The sequence below is a fragment of the Haplochromis burtoni genome, unplaced genomic scaffold (genome assembly GCF_018398535.1).
Source record: "Haplochromis burtoni strain Fernald_Lab_line unplaced genomic scaffold, NCSU_Asbu1 Contig_79, whole genome shotgun sequence".
Taxonomy (NCBI): Eukaryota; Metazoa; Chordata; class Actinopteri; order Cichliformes; family Cichlidae; genus Haplochromis; species Haplochromis burtoni.
In genome coordinates, this window is record NW_024582440.1 from 1,342,066 (window position 1) to 1,362,592 (window position 20,527).

The following is a 20,527-nucleotide window of genomic DNA, read 5'->3' on the forward strand; positions in this document are numbered from 1 at the left end:
CACACACACACACACACACACACACACACACACACACACACACTTCAGAGAGTCCCAACTTGTAGTGTAGATCAAGTAGTTGTGAAGAAGGAGGAGGTGGTAGAAAATGAAAGGGTGTGGTGTGTGTGTGTGTGTGTCAAGGTCAGAACAAGCACAGTGCAAACCTGAAAACACACACACTCGCACAGACAGTTGGGTATACCTGACCAGCATTTAACAACTGCATCAATCAACATTTGGCTGTCTGATGGAAAAGCAGTGCCTAACTGTTAGTCTGTTTTAAAATTATTGATTTATTGGACTGTTTTGAATGCTTCCATATTAATAGCTTCAGAAGTGATGAAGTATCTCATGTGTCCTCAGAAACGCGAAAAGCTGCCAAACATAAATAACATATAGCCCTTCATACAGTGTAAAGATGGAGCCTGGACATTCTTCACATTTGCACAGTGTGCTTCTCACTGCCCAGCATGTGTGTCATCTTTTTATTTATTTATTTCTTTTGGCCTGAAAACTGCTGCTGGAGTAATTTTCTTTCCTGGATCATTTATTTTTATGCAAACAACAAATTTCCATGACTGGTTAGTGTTCCAGTGAGTACGACGAGCTCTTTTACCATTTTAGTCGTGCAGTGATCGATAGCCATGCATCACTTTTTAACCATCTCAGACACTACACCCAGACTGGAAATGGGGAAAAATAACAGCCTGTATCCAAAAGCATTTCCTTTTTAAAGTGAAATATGGAATCAAGATTTTTGTGGGGAAAGTTAGGGCATCTAAAGTGGCCTTAGATGACACACAGCAAACACTAGATAAGCTGGGCAAATGCAAAACAAAAGCTAAAAAAGGGCAACAAAATCTTCCTGGAGCCGAAGTGACATGACAAAGACATGATTCTCATAGCGATGCGAGTCCCTTGGCCCTCACGCAGGGTTACATAAGAAGTCTGAAGTCTGAGTTAGTTGGCACCTCTCTAAGATCACAAGCTGCTGACCGTAAAGTCGGCTGTCAGGAGCTGACTCTAAGGGCAAGCTCTCACCGCTCCTCATAACTGGATGGGCAGTAAGGAAGGTAGTCTGCTTCCAGGACTCTGCTGTCTTAATGTGGATCTATTTTTAAATTGATATCAGCCACATTCAACAGATGGCTGAACATCTCAAATGCCAAACACACACGTTCAGAATAGACCTGGAGAAACAGAGACATGACAAAGCTATTACAGAGCTCTCAGCGTAATGCTGGTCCTGAACAGTAATGATGCAGCTCTTATCAGCTGGACAATTTTTTAAAAAAAATTTGTGTTATTGTGATTCAGACTGAAAAAAAAACCTATGCCTTTGGGGTTGTATCAGGAAGGGCATCAAAAATGAACTAAATCAAATATGCAGAGCTACCGGCTGTGGTGACCTCTTGTGAATAAGGAAGCAGCTGAAAGTAGCTTTATTGTTGTTCAGACTGACATTTGTGTTAGGTGAGTTACAACAACGGCTTGCACAAGAATGAACAATATCCAGGAGGAGATGGTGTAATGACCTTGTTGACCCCCTGGACTTAATCTTGTACCAACATCAAGTCAAAATGATAGTTTGCTATTACATAACTGTCGACGAGTAATAATTAAAATTTTCCCCGATGGTTCATGTTGTGCAAACTTGTACAGTAATTTTTTTTTTTTTGATAACACAAATTTAGGAGTATTTCAAAATAAAAGCCGTTCAGAGCGTTTCCATGTCTTTTATTTTGAAGGCAACCTGGTTGGACGCGTCAGGTTGTAGTGGAAGGTTCACGGGCGATTTGCGCAGGTGAGTGCAGTGACGTCATTGCGCAGAGAGAGAGAGAGAGAGAGAGAGAGAGAGCGAGAGAGAAATGCGGATCTTGCCTACTTCTCCTGACATCAACATTTGTGTGTGAACTTCCTGTCTGGAATGTCCGATCGCTTTATGTGCAAGTAAGGTTCAATTTCAAATGTAATTCATAAACTATCGTTACGTGATTTGCGATTATCGGGGGTTAAAGCGGAATTAGATTTAGACTTGCATGTATTTAGTTTCTATAATCAAGTTACACAATTATAATTCATCCAGTGCAGAAGTTGTTTATAAACATACCTGAAAAACCGACTTCTCAGGCACCTATTGGAAAATGTAAAAAAGAAAACCCTTTTGTTTTATTTTCTCAGTTTTGTTCCAGGCCGGTTATGTTCTCAGTGCTCAAGAAGGAATTGATCAGACAGGTTTTTCTTTTTCAGAGCCAGCCAAACAATCAGCTGATAGCAAAGCTGTTCTCGTGCTTCTTTATGCACAAAATGCAGCTTGTCTCTTTCCTCTTTCCTCAGTCTTTATTTAAAACTACTTTACAGCCACTCATGTAACACTGAAATGTTGAAGTTCCTTATATACCCAGGAGGTTTCACTTCCTCCTTTTTTTTTAACAGTTACTTCCTTATGTTTAGCAGTTCTCAGGCAATCTATATGTTGTTAGACTTGCTGAGCATAATATTCATTAGACTCTTATCATACCTGTGGTGCTGCGTCATCTGTGCTTAGTAAATGGGCTTTGAGGATTGATGTAAATGGTGAGACAGTGTCTGATTCTTTGAACATGAAACAGGGGGCCTGTATCACATGGAAAACTGCCGAGGAAAATCTGGATGTAGCTTTACATAACAACTCCTGAATTGCTAGAAGAGAGACTGCAGAGGGGTAAGCAAACCAATATAATAAGTTGTAAATGCAGTATAACTCTATTAGGAATTATATCACATTGTACACTTCCAGATATCAAGGTTCAGAAAAGATCAGAATTAAGAAGTTACCTTAACTGTTGTGTCTCTTTCTTTCCTGTATTTTGCATGCTGGGTTTAAAAAAGTGAAACAAGTCAAGACATTACTTCAGTGTTCAGCAAATTAACATAAAAATATATAGCATAGAGTTTCCTCCCAGACCTTTTTTTAACCCCTCAGCCATAAAAGGCTGATAGGGTATTGGTGGCATGGACACCCAAGTTTTTGAATATGATAACTTGAGAACAAGGCGACATTTGAACTTGATACCGTAGATGCATCTACAAAAATTTTTGGACGAGTTCAAATCTCAGTGACCTCAACCTCAAGGTCAGAGGTCAAGTTTTCGGAAAATCTCGTGAATGTGAAAACTCAAGAAGGAAGTCACCTAGGATTTTGAAATCGTCTACTAAAAATCTCGGACGAGTTCAAATGTCAGTGACCTCGACCTCAGCTCTCATCTTTTTGTTAGCAGATGACACCTGACCTGTAACCGGACTAATCTCGTCTGTCGCATGCTCGTTTCTTCTTTTTGTTGGAGTGTCATTTTTATCAAACGTTATAACTTCTTTAGAGGTTGACAGGTCAGAGCAAAATTATCTAGTGAATTAGAGCTGCTGCATTTTTTTCCCACATAAGTTTTCAATCCTTCATATGTATGATTCATGTCATTCCCATTAGCTTCAGCTTTATTTTGTCTTGAGTGCTAATTAGCAATCATCCTATCATAACATTGTAAATCACGGTGATCAGCCTACCTCAACTTTATTATCATAGCAGGTTTTCCTGCTTTGCATCAGCCTTAGATTAGAGTACTTTTACTCAAAACACTGTGATGTGAAACTCACATGTTTATTTCTGTAGTTTGCATCTCTTCTCAACAGCCTATTTAAGATTTGTATACATGTCCATTACAGCTCAGACTTAACCCTTCTGTGCAATTCACTACATGCACTTCCTGGAGCTGGTGAGATGGAGGAAGCTTACAATGAGCTCTACCAGCAGTTTCTTCGCCTGAGGTCACTTTGTCTGAAACAGGCAGCTCTGCTGCAGCAACTCACAACAGCCCTGCAGAAACAGCAAGGTCTGCATATGAAAAAACACTAATGCTCTAAAACAGCTTCTCAGTCGTAATGCTTCAAACCTTAAACAACTATTTTTGTGCAGGTGCATCTATTCCTAATGGAGAATTAAGTAATGTGATGTCCGTTCCTGTTCAGTTTACCCATGAAATCCCTACATATCTCCTTGAGAAACCTCAAACATTAACATCCGTGACACAAATCCCTGCAGCACAGTGTGGCGCTGATTACCATTCAAGAAATACAAAGAGCTTCCCCGATCTCCTTGCTGATGATATGACCAAGCTCTGCGTTGATGTGCCCTCTCAAAGAAAGGAAACTGTTAAGGCGGAGAACAAATTCCCATTGTTGTTACCACTGGACTCCTTGGCATGCCATGGAGCCTCTTACAATGAATCCAGAAATTCAAAGCAAAATCATCCTGCTGGAGACAGAACTCTACGCACAATCAGGGTAAAAGACGAGCCACGACTGTAGATATTTACACTGTGACTCTGATTTACTGCGCTCTTCACATACATCTTCTCTGTGGTTCTGTTAGATGCCTGTGATGGACTGCTGCACCCTGATTAATGACTTCCAAGGTGGATCTGGTGGGGCGATGTTGTCGGACGTGGCTCTGCAGTCTCATATTTGTGAGTTTTGCCAGGCAGTTTTCCCTGGACACACAACTACAAGAGGAGAGTTCCTACGACATCTGAACACTCACGTCACCTAGAGTGACTTTTTTAAAAAGCAGCTGTGATGGAAGCTGTCTGAAGATGCCCAAGAACTGACCCTGAGGGGGAGATCAGTCAAATTTATATCGGGTTTGCGTTTTGATTTTTATCAGCCTCTTCCTGGAACCTACTATAATAAAAGCACCATGACGTCACTCACTCACCCATTCAGTCTGTGGACTGTTGAAGCCTCATTGAGCATTTTGGCTGTCACCATCTGGGATCCCCCAGGTGGGTCTTACTGAAAAACTGAGGACAGTGCACACCAATGATACCGACTTACACAAACCCCGCTTCACTGTCTGTTTTACTCTAAATGAGACCATAAATCATGAAATGAACATAATGTGAGGCAAGTGTTTACCGAAGTCTTAAATCAAGCAACATGGCAACATTTTCTCAAAAACTTCTATATAATCTCTATTTATCTGTTCAGAGCATTCAGTAGAAGCAGTCTGTGCAGTCCATAGACTTTATCACTCGCTATTAATCATGGGTACATTACACCTAAGCTCTCTGTGTTTCTGACAAGACACCAGTAGCGTCTTTTCTTTAGGCTATGTAGCGTCAAAGTCAATTTAAGGCAGCTGGTCGTCTTGTATTCTGTGATGTTTTAATGCAGCTAGAAAACACAAACTTTTGCCAAATAAAAGAATCCACTGGATTTTATTCTAAATAAATCTAAGTGTTCAGGGGAATAGGACCCAGAAAAAAGATAGAATAGCCCATTTTCAATTAAGGTTTCTCCCAGTCCTAAAAGCTAACCTTTACCAATAAATAAAATAATAAATATATAAAATAATAAAATCATGGGTTCACAAATTCATGTTTATCTACTTTTGTTGGTTATTTAATTTTTGCATTGCTGATGAAGGCACGTATGGAAAATAAAACCCTGTGCTGTTCATGATCTCAAGTAACGGCTAGAAAAAAAGCAAGTAACTCTCCACATGGTGTCATCCTCTTCTAATCTAAAGCAAACCTGTTTAGATGGGTGACTAACCAGCTGATGGTTTATTGTCTGCTGGTTATGTGATGCTAATTTTACATATATCTGTTCTGGATGGAAATGTATTATTTTTTCTTAATTCTTATTCCTAAAAATATGCCACTATTTTAAACAATCGTTTTAAGCCTGGATGTGTAAATGATATCCATTAATAAAAAATGTACTGATGATTGATATGAAGTTTTCTTGGTTATTCTTTGGAACCACATGTTTATTTGGAACTTTGTGACGTTGCCAAATAAACATGATATGCAGAAATGGCTCATCAGAACTATTCTACTAATCATCACGTCGCAAAAAATGTGAATGCTGATAATGTGAAGTCTTTTAACTTTTAACAGACAATCTGCAATTATTTTATGCCTTTAATCGGATCAGCTGTCTGTTGCTAAGCCGAGTAACAGAGGAAAAAAGACAGATCTAAGAATAGCCTAAAGATTTAACTCCCTAATTAATGGTGCTGACAGCTGATTGATGATGCAGCTCCCTTCATCTGTTGCCACATTGACTGTCTCTCATAATCACACACTAACTTGGATGTAATTGCTATCTTTTAAAAAGCTAAATGCATTTTTTTAACATAAAAAAATCACTATTTACTACTTTAGAAGTGGTCCAAATGGTAGAGGGATTGTAATTCAATAACAAGACTGTAGCTGTGCTTTGAATGTCAGCACTCTAGCATGCTCAGTGTAATCCAAGCCATGTTCATCCTCTGAGTGTGTTACCATGATAATATTTGCTATTTAGCAGTAAACCACAGAGCAGCTGTGGCTGATGGGAATGTCATGAACATAAGTGCTGGATAAACAGATCATTTGATCAGATGGAGGCAATTCATCCTATGAGGAACATGGATGTCTTGAGGTCAATTTCATTACTGTGTAGACATGGATTCACTGGCCACTTCATTAGGTACATCTGATAAACAGCTGGTTAATAGAAATATATAATCATCCAATCATACAGCAGCATTTATGAATGTAGACATGGTCTAAACTTTAAATGAGGAATGGTTTTTAGTCCCAGATAGGTTGGCTTGTGCTGATCTGCTGGGATTTCCCTCCATAACCATGACCTAGGGTCAACAGAAAATCGTTTGCAAAAGAGAAAATATCCATTGAGCAGCATTTCTCTGGTTGAAATGCCTTGTGGATGTCAGAGAAGAATAGAAAAACTGCTTTGAGCTGTCAGGAAGACAACAGTAACTCAAACAACCACTTACTGCAAACCAAAGTATGCAGAAGAGCATCTCTGAATGTGCAACACATCAAACCTTCATAGAGTAAAGCAGCAGCACACAGGAGCAGGTGCTCTTCCTGCTAGCTAAGAACAGGAAACTGAAGCTACAATTCATACAAAGTCACCAAAAGAAGATGGGAAAAATGTGGCCAGGTCTCCAATTCCGCTGCAGCATTCAGATTAATTTAATAAGTCTACCTGAGTACTGTTGCTAACCATTTCCACACCTTTATGACCACAGTGCACCCATTGTCTGATTTCTGCTTCATAAAGAGAAACATGCCATGTCACAAGGCTCGGATCATCTCAAAATAGTTTCTTGAGAATGGCAATGAGTTCCCTGTACTCAAATGACCTCCACTGTGACCAGATGTCAATCTGGTAGAGCACCTTTGGGATGTGGTGGAGCAGGAGCTTCTATTCATGGGTGGGGGGTTTGCAGTAACTGTGCGATGCTCTCATGTCTATTAGCAAGGTGCACCTAATAAACTGACAGGTGAGTATATTTCAGTCTGGATAACCAACTGAATGAGTCCCTGCACAGTAAAGCTCAGTTCAACATACTAAAACTGCAAATTCTTTTGATTTTTGTTACAGCAATGAACCTCAAAATAATTGAAAATAGCGAAGCTGATCCCTCCAGGTGGTCTGATTCTTGTGTCTGTGTGGTCTCTGGTGAAAAACAGCCGCGTGGAGGAGCAGTGTTGACATCACTGGCACAGGTGAGTCATGCCGGCATCGAGGCTTGATGCGGAGCGTCAGTGCAGCTAACAAGACGACAGCAGAGGTGTTGCTGGCTTTGTGACGCAGCTCCCGCAGCCTCTTGCTCAAACAAGAGCTGCCAAGAAACAACTGAGTCTTTGTGGAAAACGATGCAACACACTGTAGCCTTAATCAGTAAAATAACATTTATTGAGATCTAACAAAATAAATAATCTGTTTGCAACAATGAACTGAGGAGGTTACTAATGCTGAAGAGACGAGCAGGTGTAATGATGCACAGCGGCCTCCCTCTACTCTGAGATTAGAATACAAAATCATAAGACTGTTACACATTTTAACACCCTGCGTGGGGCCCAGAGGTTGATTTCGCTTGTACGAGATGCTCAAGCTCCAGTAGATTTCTCTCCGTAAATTCTTGCCTGTGTTTTAATTCTCCTAATGTGAGATTAGGTATGTGCCTCAGATCACAGAAGAACTGACATACGGTTCACCTCGTTAATCTATGACTACAAAAAATATCATCCCAAAGACAAACTGCCATAGTGTGTTTCCAGTACACCTACAAAAAAAATCCAATCCATAAAAAAATTATAAATCTTACAACTTAGTTTTGAATGTAGGTTTTTCAAAGGCTATACAATGGTGCCTTTAGTGCACGAGATTAAACTGCAGATGACAGAGAGGAGTAGCTGAGCTCAAAGCCGAATTCTTCCCCCCGCTGAAGGAACCTCGAGCGAGACGCTGTAACCAACCCTGAAAGCTGATTTCACAGTCTACACTGCTCCTGTTTCATGCCACGCAGCTTAGAAACAGTGCTCTGTGTACACTTTCACATAACGAAAGAGGACGAAATGTTGCACCATCATCACTTCAACCATGTGTGCAAGAGAAAGTTGTGAGCGAGGTGTGTTTTTATTTTTTGTTTGTTTTTTAAATCTGATGGGATGTAAGCTGATGCAGCAAAAGACGAAAGGCATCTCGTCCTCATAGCTGGGTTTGCCTGCATGCAATCTGGATGAAAACATGTTCCCCCAAAGTCTCTCTTAAAAATATTCTGTCTTTAACACCAGAACATCCGTCTGTTTCCTGAGAGTGAGGAGCTTCAGGGGGGGTTAATCCTACTGCTTTTATGCTCTAACTTGCTGCAAGTGTTATTAAGTACCTCTGCTAAACACAACTACAACGAGTCGCTCAGTGCGGAGGAACTGGAGGATTCGTTTCCAAAGTTGCAGTGCCCCCTGCTGTGGTGAGCCCGTTTTGTCTCAAGCAGGTGGCACATCCAACACACAGCAATGATCACAACAAAGTAATTCAGTTCTTTTTTTGAGCATTTTTTTTCTTATATCAGCTCAAATCTGTGGGACATTTTGTCCATGTGTTAAAAAATAAAACAACAAAAGGAGTCTCTTCCCTGTGTATTCACTGAATATAAAATCAAAAACATTTTCAACTTCATTCACAACCTCAGGATTCAGAAGTCACTGCAGATTTATAATATCAGTTGCTGGTAATTTCTCACATTTCCTGTACTGGCTTGAAGTCAGTAAGAGTCTTCCTCTCCATCAGATGTCAGTGAAGTAAACGTGGCCTGTTTACAAGTCTCTGATTGGAGCTCAGTGGCAGGGCAACGTTTGAGTTCCCTGATAAGCTCCTGAAGGTTTCATTTCCCTCGGTGGTTGGAGTCATCTTTGGTGACACAAGGGCTACTGCTCCTGCACGTTGCTATCGAGCTCTGCCTCTCCACTTTAATGTCATGGTCTGTGGAGAGATGCAAATTTGAAGAGAGGAAAGTACACCAGTCAGCCCCAACATTAAATAACCTCTGACAGGTGAAGTGAATACCAGTGATCACGTCAATACAATCTGGTGATCTGCTGGAAAACTTTTGTGTCTAAGCATTCATGTAGATGCTACTTTGACAAGCACCGACTGACTAAACAGTGATGCAGACCAAGTGTGACACCCCGAACCCAACACGCTGTAAAAAGGGATCAGGAATTACTATAGGAAAAACTCAGAGGTGCTGGTCTGATAGCCATACTCCACAGATTCCAATCTAACTGAGCATTCATGGGAAAAACACATGATTCATGGGAGAAACCCACTGGATCCAAACAAACCTGCTGCTTAAGTCACAGCTCTTGACTCCACATGATACTCCTACAGGTTCACACCGTGACGGATCAGGGATGTTTTCCCAGTTTTAATGCCCTTGCTGATCAGCAAGTACATAAAAAGCACAGAGCGTTAAAAACAACTCCAATCCAAAACAGTTGGTTTTTGGAGGAATAGATTTATTCAGATTGCCTGAATTTTCCTGATTGACGTAAAGGTTGAGGCTCGGTTAGAATCAACAGCACATCACTTTAAGAAAAGACAGGCAGACGTCACACGGATGAGTATGAGTTAGGACTGCACAGCAATCAAGATTCAACTAGTGATTAAGGGCGTTTAAAAAGCCGTTTGGGGAATTCACCAAGAAGTTCTCCCACATGGAGTGAAGTCATCACGGTTTGTATGACCGAGCAGCTCAATAACAAAATGTCTCCAGAGTTGCACAGACTGAGATAGACTGAGTTGAATTATTATTTTTTGGCTGGTAATAAAGCAGCGATGAAGTCAGCAAATCAAGTGAGCAAGACAGAAAAGACATGAAGAAATAAAAACAGAAGGGGCCGATGATCACCGTGTTTTTGTAGCGAGCCGACGACGTAAGCACACTCGTAAATCTATTTCATTTACTTGCTCCTCGGAGTGTGTGTGCATGTCTGCATAAGACATAAACAGCATTATTTTTAATATGACAGAGAAAAAAAATCACACCATCAGTAAAACATTGTATCATCGTGAGGATTTAAAAATAAATTATATACATGTAATGGAGTATGTGAACCCATATCCTGACTAGATAAGACGACAGCAGAAGATAAGAAAGCAGAAAGGAGCCAGTGACGTTGAGGGGAAGTGAGAGAAAGTTCTGATTAATGAGCGAAACACAAGAAGGAAACTTGGACGAGCGAGCGAGCGACAGGGAGAGAGAGAGAAAAACGACAAAGTGAGTGAGATCTGTGCCAGAGATGAAACATATGTCATTTTTTTTTTTTGTTTCCGCAGTCCTTTTGGTAGAGGGAGAAGATGTATAAAAAAGACTGTGCCATTTCCCTGCCCACAGGTTTTTATTTTTGTACACTGTCGCTTGGTGAGTCAATGCAACGCCCCTCCAATTACCTCCCACTCTTTCGCCCCCACGCCCCATCCATCCCGCCCTTCAGCCCACGCACCTAACACACTCTGACGTCAGTAGCTGCTGAGAGTCGGGGGGGGGGGGGGGGTCCGATTCTACCGCCCACAGAGTACTTCCTATCCCCCCCTCCCCTCCCCCCCTCCCCGCCCCCTCATGTCTTTACTGGCTTCCTTCTCCTCCTCGCCTCATCTCTTCAGCTGGCTATCACAGCCCAGAATGACTAACTTGCCCAGATCACTTTTTTTTCCCTCCTTCTTTTCTTTTTCTGCGAGAAACTGTGAGGCATCAGAAAAAACGCTTCTCTAACAGGGTATTAAAGAAGTGCTATAACAGTGTAGCAGCCCCCCCAACCAGCTTCCCCCCTCCGACTCTTTTCCTCTCTATATATCGCTCTCCACCTCCTTCTGTTTCCCCTTCTAACTTCTATTCTCTCTAATTTACAGTCTGCTGAAGTTCAGATGTGCATGGTGGGAGGCACCTCGGAGAGATTGTGACTCACTAGAGTTCAAACTGTAGAGCTTTAAAATATTCATTGTTAGGAGAGGTTAGGGAGTCTCTGTCTGTCATTTTCAATTCAACCCCACCACCACCATCATCTTCTGTTTTTTATTTTATTGTCTGTGTACTCACAAGTTCAAGCAGGAGTTTGGCATTTTATTTATTTTTTAATTTAATGTTTTGGTTTATACTTAGAGGAACATGTAGATGCCTCTCTCACCTCTCTGTGATGAATATAAATGAGCAAACAGGACAAAAACAAATTAATTGGTGAACGTGCTAACTGGCACCCATACCTTCCTGCTCGCCACATGAGAGTGGATTAATTTAAAAAAAAAAAAGGAAGAAAGTAAATAAATGTGTCACTCAAAATGTCAATCTCCTCTTTAACTGGTACAAAACTGGGCAAATATCACAAAATTTCCTTTATTCTCTGTGCAGTTTCAAATACATAATACTTGTAGGTCATTACTTGAATTGTCACCTGTGGCGTGAGCTCCGTCTGAACCTAGGCTGATCTTTCCCGCCCGGTCATGTGACACCATGCGAGCCAGTCTCAGCCCTTCGTCCATGAGCGTTTGCTGTATGAGGTGGCGACTCCAGCTGGCGGGGTTGGAGGTGTCAGTGTGAGGACGGGGAGATGGAGACTGGTTGCACTGGGAGCCCATGTCTACCAGAACAGACAGATCTGGGTTTTATTGCTGCCTTTAAAGAGTTTTTATAAAAACAAAAACACTTTGACAGATCAGTGCAAAAACCCCGCAAAACAAACAGGTTTTATTACTTTACAATTTTTTTTGCTAACATCCGTCTGATTCTTCTGTTTTTTACCATGTGATACACTGTCCAGGCTTTCTGCAGATAGGCTGTCGTCATCTGCCCTCTGAGTCAAACTCTCGGATCCCTCCACTCCGAGGAGTGATGACACACTCTCGGGCACGACTCCCTAAGATACATCACACAAGCAACACTGTCAGTTCGGTGCTGATGAACCACTTCAGATGACTGCCAGTGCACCCGACACTCACCTCGAGCCTCGCTCTCTTCTGGGGCAAAAGGCTGCTCTCGTCCGGGTTCGTCCTGCAGTGGGGGGGACACAGTGGCGGCAAATGAGTGTGAAAAGCACATGGTTTCACCCCTCACAGAGGTGAGGATTCTACCCACAGAGAAAGCTAATAAATGATCACTGCAAAATCACAACAAAGGATTTTTTTCACTGTGAATAAGTAAAAAAAATTATTTTTATGTGTAAGTAAAAGGTGTCTATTGTTAGATGAGCAGACTGTGAACTTGGTATCTATTTTTCAATCATCAACAATCGAGTATAATAAATTATGATGCTGAAAAACTGAAATATAATTACAAAACTACTCCTGTTTAGTTATGGTTTGTGTACACTGACTCATTCTGTTTGCCCCGCACGAGAAACGTATGTAAATGTTCTGTGCAGGTTAACAAACACAAGTAGTATTTGTGTACTCTTGCAACAGCTCAAAAGTTGGCTCATTTAACTAACAGTACAGAGGTCGGAGTTTGATTCCCACTGAGACGTGAACTAGGTTCACTCTGAAAATGAATCCACTGGTTGGTTGATGACTCACATAAATCACCTGTTGAACATGCTAAACACAAACTATAAAATCATTTCATTCAAGGTTTTTCACATGATGCTCCTGTCTCCTGTCTGAAATAACCATTGTATTCACTGCTGCGAATGATCTGGTCTTTATGGATCTTCCAAGCTACACTCCTGATTCTGTAACAGTTCTTTTTCTTTCTTGGTACACAAGCTCCATTAAAACACAGCAGGCGTGAGGTGTTTTGCTCTTCTCTGCAGGCATCTTCTTACCTTGCATGCTTTAGTGTGGAGGTGTAGGCACATTTTCTCGCCACCTGCCGAGCCAGAGAAAAGAGCTCCACCCGTCTCAGCAAAAGGGCATTGTCACGCATGCAGAACTGGGCTGCAGCTTCATTGATGATCAGCTGAGAAGGAAAAACACTGAGTGAAGAAGGGATGGACACTGATTGACATCTGATTAAAGCTGCACTCTGGTATGAAGTGCAGCTTTAATCAGGTATAAAATGTGTTGCGATGCATTAAAATCTTCTTCGATTTGATGCTTTTACCTCATGATGTGTGAGTTGCTTGCCTTCCCTCCTCTTGGAGTCAAAGCGCCCATAAATAAGACTGTATTTCCGGATCTCCTCTTCCTTGTTCACGTCCTGGGACCCCATTCTGAAGATGTGTCCCACAGTCTTTGCCATCTTCTTATTCATCCTCAGCAAAGTCTTCACCTCTGCAGGATCTGACCTAGGCAGGGTCGTGAGGAGCCTCTCCACAGTCTCCACCACGGCCCTCGCTGTCTCTCCATCCAGCTGTCCTCCGGGCCAGGCAGACGGAGCTGCCGGGGTGAAAGATGCAGAGGGGCTCGGAGACGTGGAAGGACCGGGAGGACATGTTGACAGTAGAGGTGGGCTGGATGGCTCCTCTTCTGTTCCAGGTGCAGAACCCAAAGTGCAGTTCCCATCATGCTCTGGGCTGAGCCAGTGTGGATCCATAGGAGAAAGTTTTTCCCTGTAGTGTGTGTCTGGGGGCTGTGGAGAGGCCTGGGAACAGGGGCTTCTTGGACTCCCGCTGTGCATTGGTGTAAGGCACATCCGATCCTCTCTCTCACAGGGGGATCCTGGCTGCCCATTACTCACAGACTTTCTGGGCCCGCCAGCTGATCCACTTGTGCCAGTGCCATCAACTTTAAAGAGCGGGATGCCCCCAAGAGGAACATTAGCAACAGGCTGGCTGAAAAGGGCAGGGTTCGCCGCCCAGTCTCGGAGGGCCTTTTGCAGCCTACGCACATGCAGTGGCTTGGTGGCCATGCCAACTAGTGCCATGATCTCCAGGAACTCCTCCTCCGCTGCCTCGCAGAGCTGCTGGACATCGTCACCACCCTGCTGGATAAAGGTTTCATAGTAGGCCAGCAGGTTGGCCCTCTGGAGGACCCGATACAGCTGCAACTCACCAAGTGTGCGTGGCAGAGACATGGCACACAGCACTGGAAAGTTTAGGCAGGAGAAAGGAAAGACATGAACCTGCAGATGGAGAAATCCTGTACAAGTTAATTATTTAGATAAAGACTTTGGCATCTGGACCACACCTAGTATATACAGAATACAAAATACAAATATAGTCAAATAATAAAAACTGATAAAGAGTTAAAAGCAAGTTTAAGCATCCCTTGGGGCAGAATAAGCTCCTATCTACTCATTATATGTTTCATGACTTAATCTTTGAATACACATAAATCGCTTTTTTCTTACCTTCTTTAGGTCAGGTTTACAGATGTGTAAAGAGGAAACCGGCGTGATTTAGCAAGGGTGTCGCTCCAGCCACCGATGTCACGGGTCGGATCTGCCAGAGCAATACTGACAAAAGAAATAAAACTAAAATCTCCTGATCACAGACAGAACCGCATTCAGACTGCACTAAAGTGAAAACACTCGTTTTTTTGGCTCCATTTCAAATAAAGCCATCGACTGGAGGTAATTGTTTACTATCCAGATGTTAAGAGGCGAGCACCCAAAGACGACGCAGTTATTATCCCATTCGTTTCTTACCGTCTTACCTATTGCCGACAGCTTCCTCGGCGCAGATTGGCGTAGTAAATCCCCTTTGCGTATCTTACCTCGTCTGAAATCACTGGCAGAAATCCTCCTCCGGCGCACCGTATTGGTTGCTGGCTGCCTTTTTGCTGTCTGTGTGGGCTGGAGAATGACGGGGGCGGACTGCAGCACGCCATCTGACCGAAAAAGAGCCTTCCTCTCCCGGTAGAGAGGCGGCTTTCAAATTGGAGATGTGGGTGGTGGTGGTGGGGGCTTGAAATTAACCCTCTGCGTCTTCAAGATTAGTCCTTTATGCAGAAGCTTTAGGGGGTTCCCACCGTTTTACTATGTCAGAGACTCCCAAAACAAGCAGCCAGCTATACACTATACAAACCTCTATAGATAATAAACTGACGTGACAGATGTGGATTTTTACTGAAGACCAGTTCTGTTATTTCCCCCCATTTTATGTAGGAGGTGGTAGAGTGGGTGAAGCTCCAGCAGTTTTTAAATGCTAGTATTGCATTTTGTTTTGTTTTGTTTGAAAGAGTAAAGGACCAAGTCACCAAACCGTGGCTTTAAATTCACTAACAGTATCTCCAAAGAAGTTCAAAGTCCAACACCAGCATCTCCAATCCTTTTTTTTTTGCCACATTTTATGTGATTGTTCTATTGTACAGTGATGGCCTGTAAGATATGTATTGTGTGCCTATCCATTTGCAGTTTTAAGTGGCCTTTAGGTACATCTACACCACGCACTTTAGAAATAAGGGATTTATTCATATGTTACAAATAACAACCCAATTACCCTTTTACTGTGAGCACAAGATGGAGTTTGAAAAATAAGCCAGACCGAAGCATCGTGGTCATTAAGCGTGGGCTTCTAACAAATCTTAGTATTAAGGAAAATGTGTTATCCATTTTCCCCCGAATTTGATTAGCAGGCTACTATGAACTAAAAACTCACGTAAAAACACCTCGGCGCGGGGTTGCTGGGTTTCTTAGCCCGCATTTCTAAAGTTCGCCGTTTACGGTCAGCTTTTCCCGAAACATTAGATGGCAGCAGAGTCCCGCCGTTGTGTTTTAACCGCGCGCAAACCGCGAAGAGGGAGCTGGAGGCGGAAGAGGAAGTAGAAATAAAGTGGGAAAAGGAGCCGCAGAAGAAGAAGAAGTGGCTTAAAAAAAACAAAACAACACCGACACTTGGATGTCTGTTAACAAACAAGGTTATACAGTTATCCGAGAGGTATATATGACATTTCATTTGTTTTAATGCAAAACGCAGAATTATTTGCCTTCTTTGTTGCACTGGACGTCCCGGTTTTTAAACACGTCTTGGCGTTAGTAGCCAAACCAACCACACAGGAAGGGGAAACAGGCGTTTATATTTCAGTTAGTCCTGCTAGTAGCTAATAGTTCACTGCTGGCTCGCTAAAAGCATTAACAGTCGCCTGTTTTGTCTTCGTTTGTGGCCTTATTTAGTCGAAATGTTGCCAGGTTAACTATCCAGAGGCAAGCTAATTTTAGCCCCCGTAGCGTCTGTCTGTCATCCTGCTTGGCTGCTTCCTCATGCTAACACCAGGGCTGCCTGCTAATATTGTCCGCCTTTTAAAACATCTGGTGATTTGAACACAGTTAACATGTTAAGGGTCTGACTGACTTCTTTATACTTTTTTATTTACTGTGAAAGGTTAAAAGGTTGTTTATTAAAGGTCGGGTTTTACACACACTGCGTTCTTGTTTGGCTAACTGGATTAGCAAACAACAAAGCAGGGTAACTGCATGTAGTCTGTGTTTTCACATCTGTGTAAATACGCGTAAAAGTAGCTTCAAAGAGGGTATTTGTAACTACTTGATACTTATACAGTTGTACCGATGAAGTCGTGCAGCTACATTGCTCACTGACTACGTAACTTGTTAATTTATAGTTACCCCCTTTTGTTTCTTTTAAAACTTATAGTTTAGCAGTTATTATGCGCTCTGGTGTCAAAGCATTTGTCTTAAAGTAATGCTCTTACTTTTCAGTTGTCTGGAACGTCTAAGATTTTTTCCTGCATTTAACCCAATACATTAAAAAAAATCACTTGGAAACAAAGTTAGAGAGACAAAGTGGAGATGTGCAGAGGAGGGAAAGTGGATGTTAGGGATTCTAGGGATAGTGTGAGCTAGAGAGACATGGTTTATGGCTATATATTAAATCAGAAAGCCAAAAATAACAGGAACAAGGATTCACCTATATTAAGTAGGGTGACACAGACTTGTGATATCAAAACCTGGAGATTGATTCATATCTGTTGCTTTTCAGGAGCTCCAGTGCATCATGTGAGTTGTGCAAAAGCCTTTTGATACGTACAAGTGGCTGCTGATGCGGTGCACCTGAACTTGACCCATGGGAACCCCCAGTCTCGCTTTTTTATGAGAGCCTGGGAAAAATGTGGCCTCAAATTCTAGATTTAGGAACTCTTTAATGAAAGTCAGATTTTACAGCGCTTCAGTCAAATTGCTGTAAGGAACATGGAAAGAGAAGCGTCTAAGAAAGAGATGGATGTTGTGGACACTGACGAGGAGTTCCCTGATGGTGTTTCGGCCTCAGTGACCAGTTCAAGTCAGTGTGAGGTTGAGGATGAGTGCGAGCAGGAGGACAAAATAGCCTATCTCAAATCTCAGGAAACCCCAAACCCAGCCACTCTACAAGACGTTGGGGCTGGTGAAGCAGAGGCCAAAGATGATATTGAGGAGGTTTCAGAAGAGTTTGAGCATGACAAGACTACAGAAAATGAGAACTCACAGGTTATAAACCAAGAAGAGGATGATGCCGCAAAGGAGCAGCACATGAATGGGGAGTCTGGTTGGAGGAACATAGGAAGTGGAAGGAAGTGCAAACTGAGGAGCAGTGGGTCAGTTTTAGAGCAGATTCAGAGAGGCAATGTTATGTCAAGTGGCGGTCGGCACAAGCAGACCCGCAGACGTAACCACCACCACTATCAGCAGAACCGGGGCCGGCGGAGGACAGGAAACCAGCTCATCTTAGCGTTTAAGGAGATGCTGTCAGAGTGTCTGAGCTTCTGGTGCATCTCCTGCATCCACATGATGATTGAGATTATTGTCACTTTAACTCACAACTGTGGAGTTGGAGTGGAGACTGGAGTTGTAAAACTTTACAACCTTGGGCAGCAGCTCCTTGTGAAGATCACTGATGTTCCTGCAATGAAGGCAGATGCGATCCGGATTCTGAAGTGGGCAAAGTGCAAAGGAGCTTGTGTGGTGGATAAAACTGTTAGGTCAGTAAAGTTTATAAAGACAGTTGCCTTATCTTGTTTCACATTTTTCTGTGCTTTGGTTATTCTGGGATTGCAGTGGGCCAAGGGGGTTTTCCTTCGTATTGGTGGGGATAGGGGAAAGCACTATTGGACGGCTTTTCAGGAGACACGCATTTGGAAAAGGATAGTGTCCTTGCTGGAGAAAGCCCGAAGCCTATTCAGGAGGGATGGTCATGTACCGCCATCCGCACCGGGGTCACCTGGCAGAGCAGGAAGAGCTCAACCGGGCCAGGAATTGGAGAGACTGCTGGCACTGGTTGAGGTACCAGAGGATGAGCTCGATCCCTTTACAGTTCTCGGTGTTGAGGTGCATGCCACTGACACTGAGCTGAAGAAGGCTTACAGACAGCTGGCTGTCCAGGTGTGAGAATCAGAAATACTTCAATTTTTACTATTACATGGCTGCTGTAGTGACTAATTTTGATTCTTTACTCATGCAACCTTTTCCTCTGTCCGTTCTCTTTCAGGTCCATCCAGACAAGAATAAACACCCACGAGCTGGAGAGGCGTTCAAAGTGCTCAGGGCTGCCTGGGATATTGTCAGTAATCCGGAGACACGACGAGAGTACGAGTTGTAAGTGCACGGGGAAAAAAATCAACAATAAAATTACAAAAGAAAGAAATATTTTAATCACAATTATTTATTGTATTTTAAATCATCTTGTCAATTATTTTAATGTAATGTTTTTTCTTAAGTTATTTCTGTAAGTTCTTATTGGTAAAACAACAAAACCCACTCAAGTACAGTTTGATAAATAACTGTACATTTCACTCATTATCTCCGATCAACAACTTGTCTTACTCGTTCTCATGCAGGAAGCGCATGGCAGCGACTGAGCTCTCAAAGTCCATGAACGAGTTTCTCACTAAACTGCAGGATGACCTGAAGGAAGCCATGAATACTATGATGTGTACCAAGTGTGAAGGCAAACACAAGTATGGTGTTACACATCCAGCATCGCCATCACACAGCCGCACATGAAATAAAAAAATTCTATAAAACTGTAGCTAATCTTGTGTTGTAGGCTTTCAGCACAGGTGTGTTTTATTTGTTTCCTGTGTGTGTATGAAGGCGCTTCGAGATGGATCGTGAACCCGCTGAGGCCCGGTTCTGTGCTGAATGCAATCGTTGCCATAGCGCCGAGGAAGGGGACCTGTGGGCTGAATCGAGCATGCTGGGCCTACGCATCACATACTTTGCCTGTATGGATGGCAAGGTGTATGATATTACAGGTGAGCATCAGCTGTTGTTTACCTGTCCGGCTTGTTAGTAACAAACCAGTAGTGCATCTCAGAGTTTGCGTTTACCAACAATCTTTGTTGATATTTCGACAGGCTACTGAAAAGGTACGGGTTTTTCTTGCTGATCATTTTACTCTCAGTCATGTGACCTTTTATGACACTATCTTGTTTTCAGAGTGGGCAGGTTGCCAGAGAATTGGAATTTCTCCTGATACACACCGGGTCCCGTATCACATCTCCTTTGGTTCAAAGAACAACAGCAATGCCACACGACACAGGTACATCCCTCTGGGTGAACGTTTGGATACTGTATCTAATATTTATGATGTAAAACAAACAGTTTGATCCTTCTCCATCACACTTAGGGGCGTTTTCACACCTATAGTTACAAACTCATTAAGTGGTCTGAATCAGCTGATGAGTTTGTAAGCTTGTAGCTTTTCCCTGTGATTTGGTTTGTTTTCACGCAACATGGAGAAAAATCAAAGGGAACTGAAATGCATCACTACAAACCACATGAGAATGTTTATTCCACTTATTGGCCAGATGTGTCTGAAGCGAAAGCAACAAAAGTAAATACAGGAAGAAGATGCTGTGTTATGGACTATTGGAGTTCATTTGGAACTACTGACACCACCAAAGTGTCTTTGTGTGGTTGTTTTGGTCTGCACCTGAGTGCGATCTGAACAAACAAACCACACAAAGGCTCAGGTTTATCCCGCTTGTTTTTAAACATCTGCCCTTTGCCAACGGCAGACTGGAGAGTTTTCCTTTTAAATGTGCAGAGAGGGGAAAATGCAAACGTTTTGGCACTAGAGAAGAAATTTAAACAAATAAGCTTTAAAATGTCTGACTTTGCTCAAATTAGATTAATGTAAACATGTTTGATATTAGTTCTTTTTATTTCTTTCTTAGTCTGCCATCTGCATTATGTTGGTGTGTATTTTACATGCATCTGGCTGTGTATGGCATACAGTGGGGCAAAAAAGTATTTAGTCAGCCACCGATTGTGCAAGTTCCCCCACTTAAAATGATGACAGAGGTCAGTAATTTGCACCAGAGGTAC

At 42.4% G+C, this 20,527-nt stretch overlaps 3 protein-coding genes across 12 annotated transcripts in view; 2 read left to right on the plus strand and 1 right to left on the minus strand.

Annotated features, from left to right (window-relative positions):
* The first annotated feature begins 1,821 nt into the window (after positions 1-1,821).
* zgc:113184 (uncharacterized protein LOC553745 homolog) lies at positions 1,822-5,769 on the plus strand. Of its 2 annotated transcripts, none has more exons than XM_042222075.1 (5): positions 1,822-1,950; positions 2,613-2,704; positions 3,703-3,869; positions 4,079-4,320; positions 4,409-5,769. In XM_042222075.1, exons 3-5 carry the CDS (start codon positions 3,758-3,760, stop codon positions 4,583-4,585), a joined length of 531 nt encoding a protein of 176 aa, XP_042078009.1. In that variant the 5' UTR covers positions 1,822-1,950; positions 2,613-2,704; positions 3,703-3,757; the 3' UTR covers positions 4,586-5,769. The 2 variants fall into 2 exon arrangements, with proteins under 2 accessions (XP_042078009.1, XP_014189850.1); XM_014334364.2 differs by having other exon boundaries at positions 1,823-1,950; positions 3,953-4,320.
* Positions 5,770-7,731: 1,962 nt separating this feature from the next.
* Positions 7,732-15,898, minus strand: nab2 (NGFI-A binding protein 2 (EGR1 binding protein 2)). 9 transcript variants are annotated; one of them, XM_005924742.3, is made up of 8 exons: positions 14,983-15,898; positions 14,618-14,722; positions 13,430-14,352; positions 13,152-13,285; positions 12,331-12,382; positions 12,134-12,248; positions 11,775-11,972; positions 7,732-9,318 (listed from the first exon to the last, which is right to left on the minus strand). In XM_005924742.3, the coding sequence occupies exons 3-8, from the start codon at positions 14,339-14,341 to the stop codon at positions 9,221-9,223; spliced, it is 1,509 nt and encodes a 502-aa protein (XP_005924804.1). In that variant the 5' UTR covers positions 14,342-14,352; positions 14,618-14,722; positions 14,983-15,898; the 3' UTR covers positions 7,732-9,220. The 9 variants fall into 9 exon arrangements, with proteins under 9 accessions (XP_005924804.1, XP_005924802.1, XP_042078000.1 ...); XM_005924740.3 differs by having other exon boundaries at positions 13,430-14,389; XM_042222066.1 differs by having other exon boundaries at positions 14,923-15,898.
* Positions 15,899-15,985: 87 nt separating this feature from the next.
* The window catches only part of dnajc14 (DnaJ (Hsp40) homolog, subfamily C, member 14), a 6,789-nt gene continuing 2,247 nt past the window's right edge, over positions 15,986-20,527 (plus strand). Inside the window, exons 1-6 of the mRNA XM_042222064.1 lie at positions 15,986-16,145; positions 17,205-18,580; positions 18,687-18,793; positions 19,036-19,155; positions 19,292-19,452; positions 19,637-19,739. Of these exons, the coding sequence (XP_042077998.1) occupies positions 17,414-18,580; positions 18,687-18,793; positions 19,036-19,155; positions 19,292-19,452; positions 19,637-19,739 (1,658 nt within the window). The 5' untranslated portion in view covers positions 15,986-16,145; positions 17,205-17,413. The remainder of the gene's footprint in view (positions 16,146-17,204; positions 18,581-18,686; positions 18,794-19,035; positions 19,156-19,291; positions 19,453-19,636; positions 19,740-20,527) is intronic.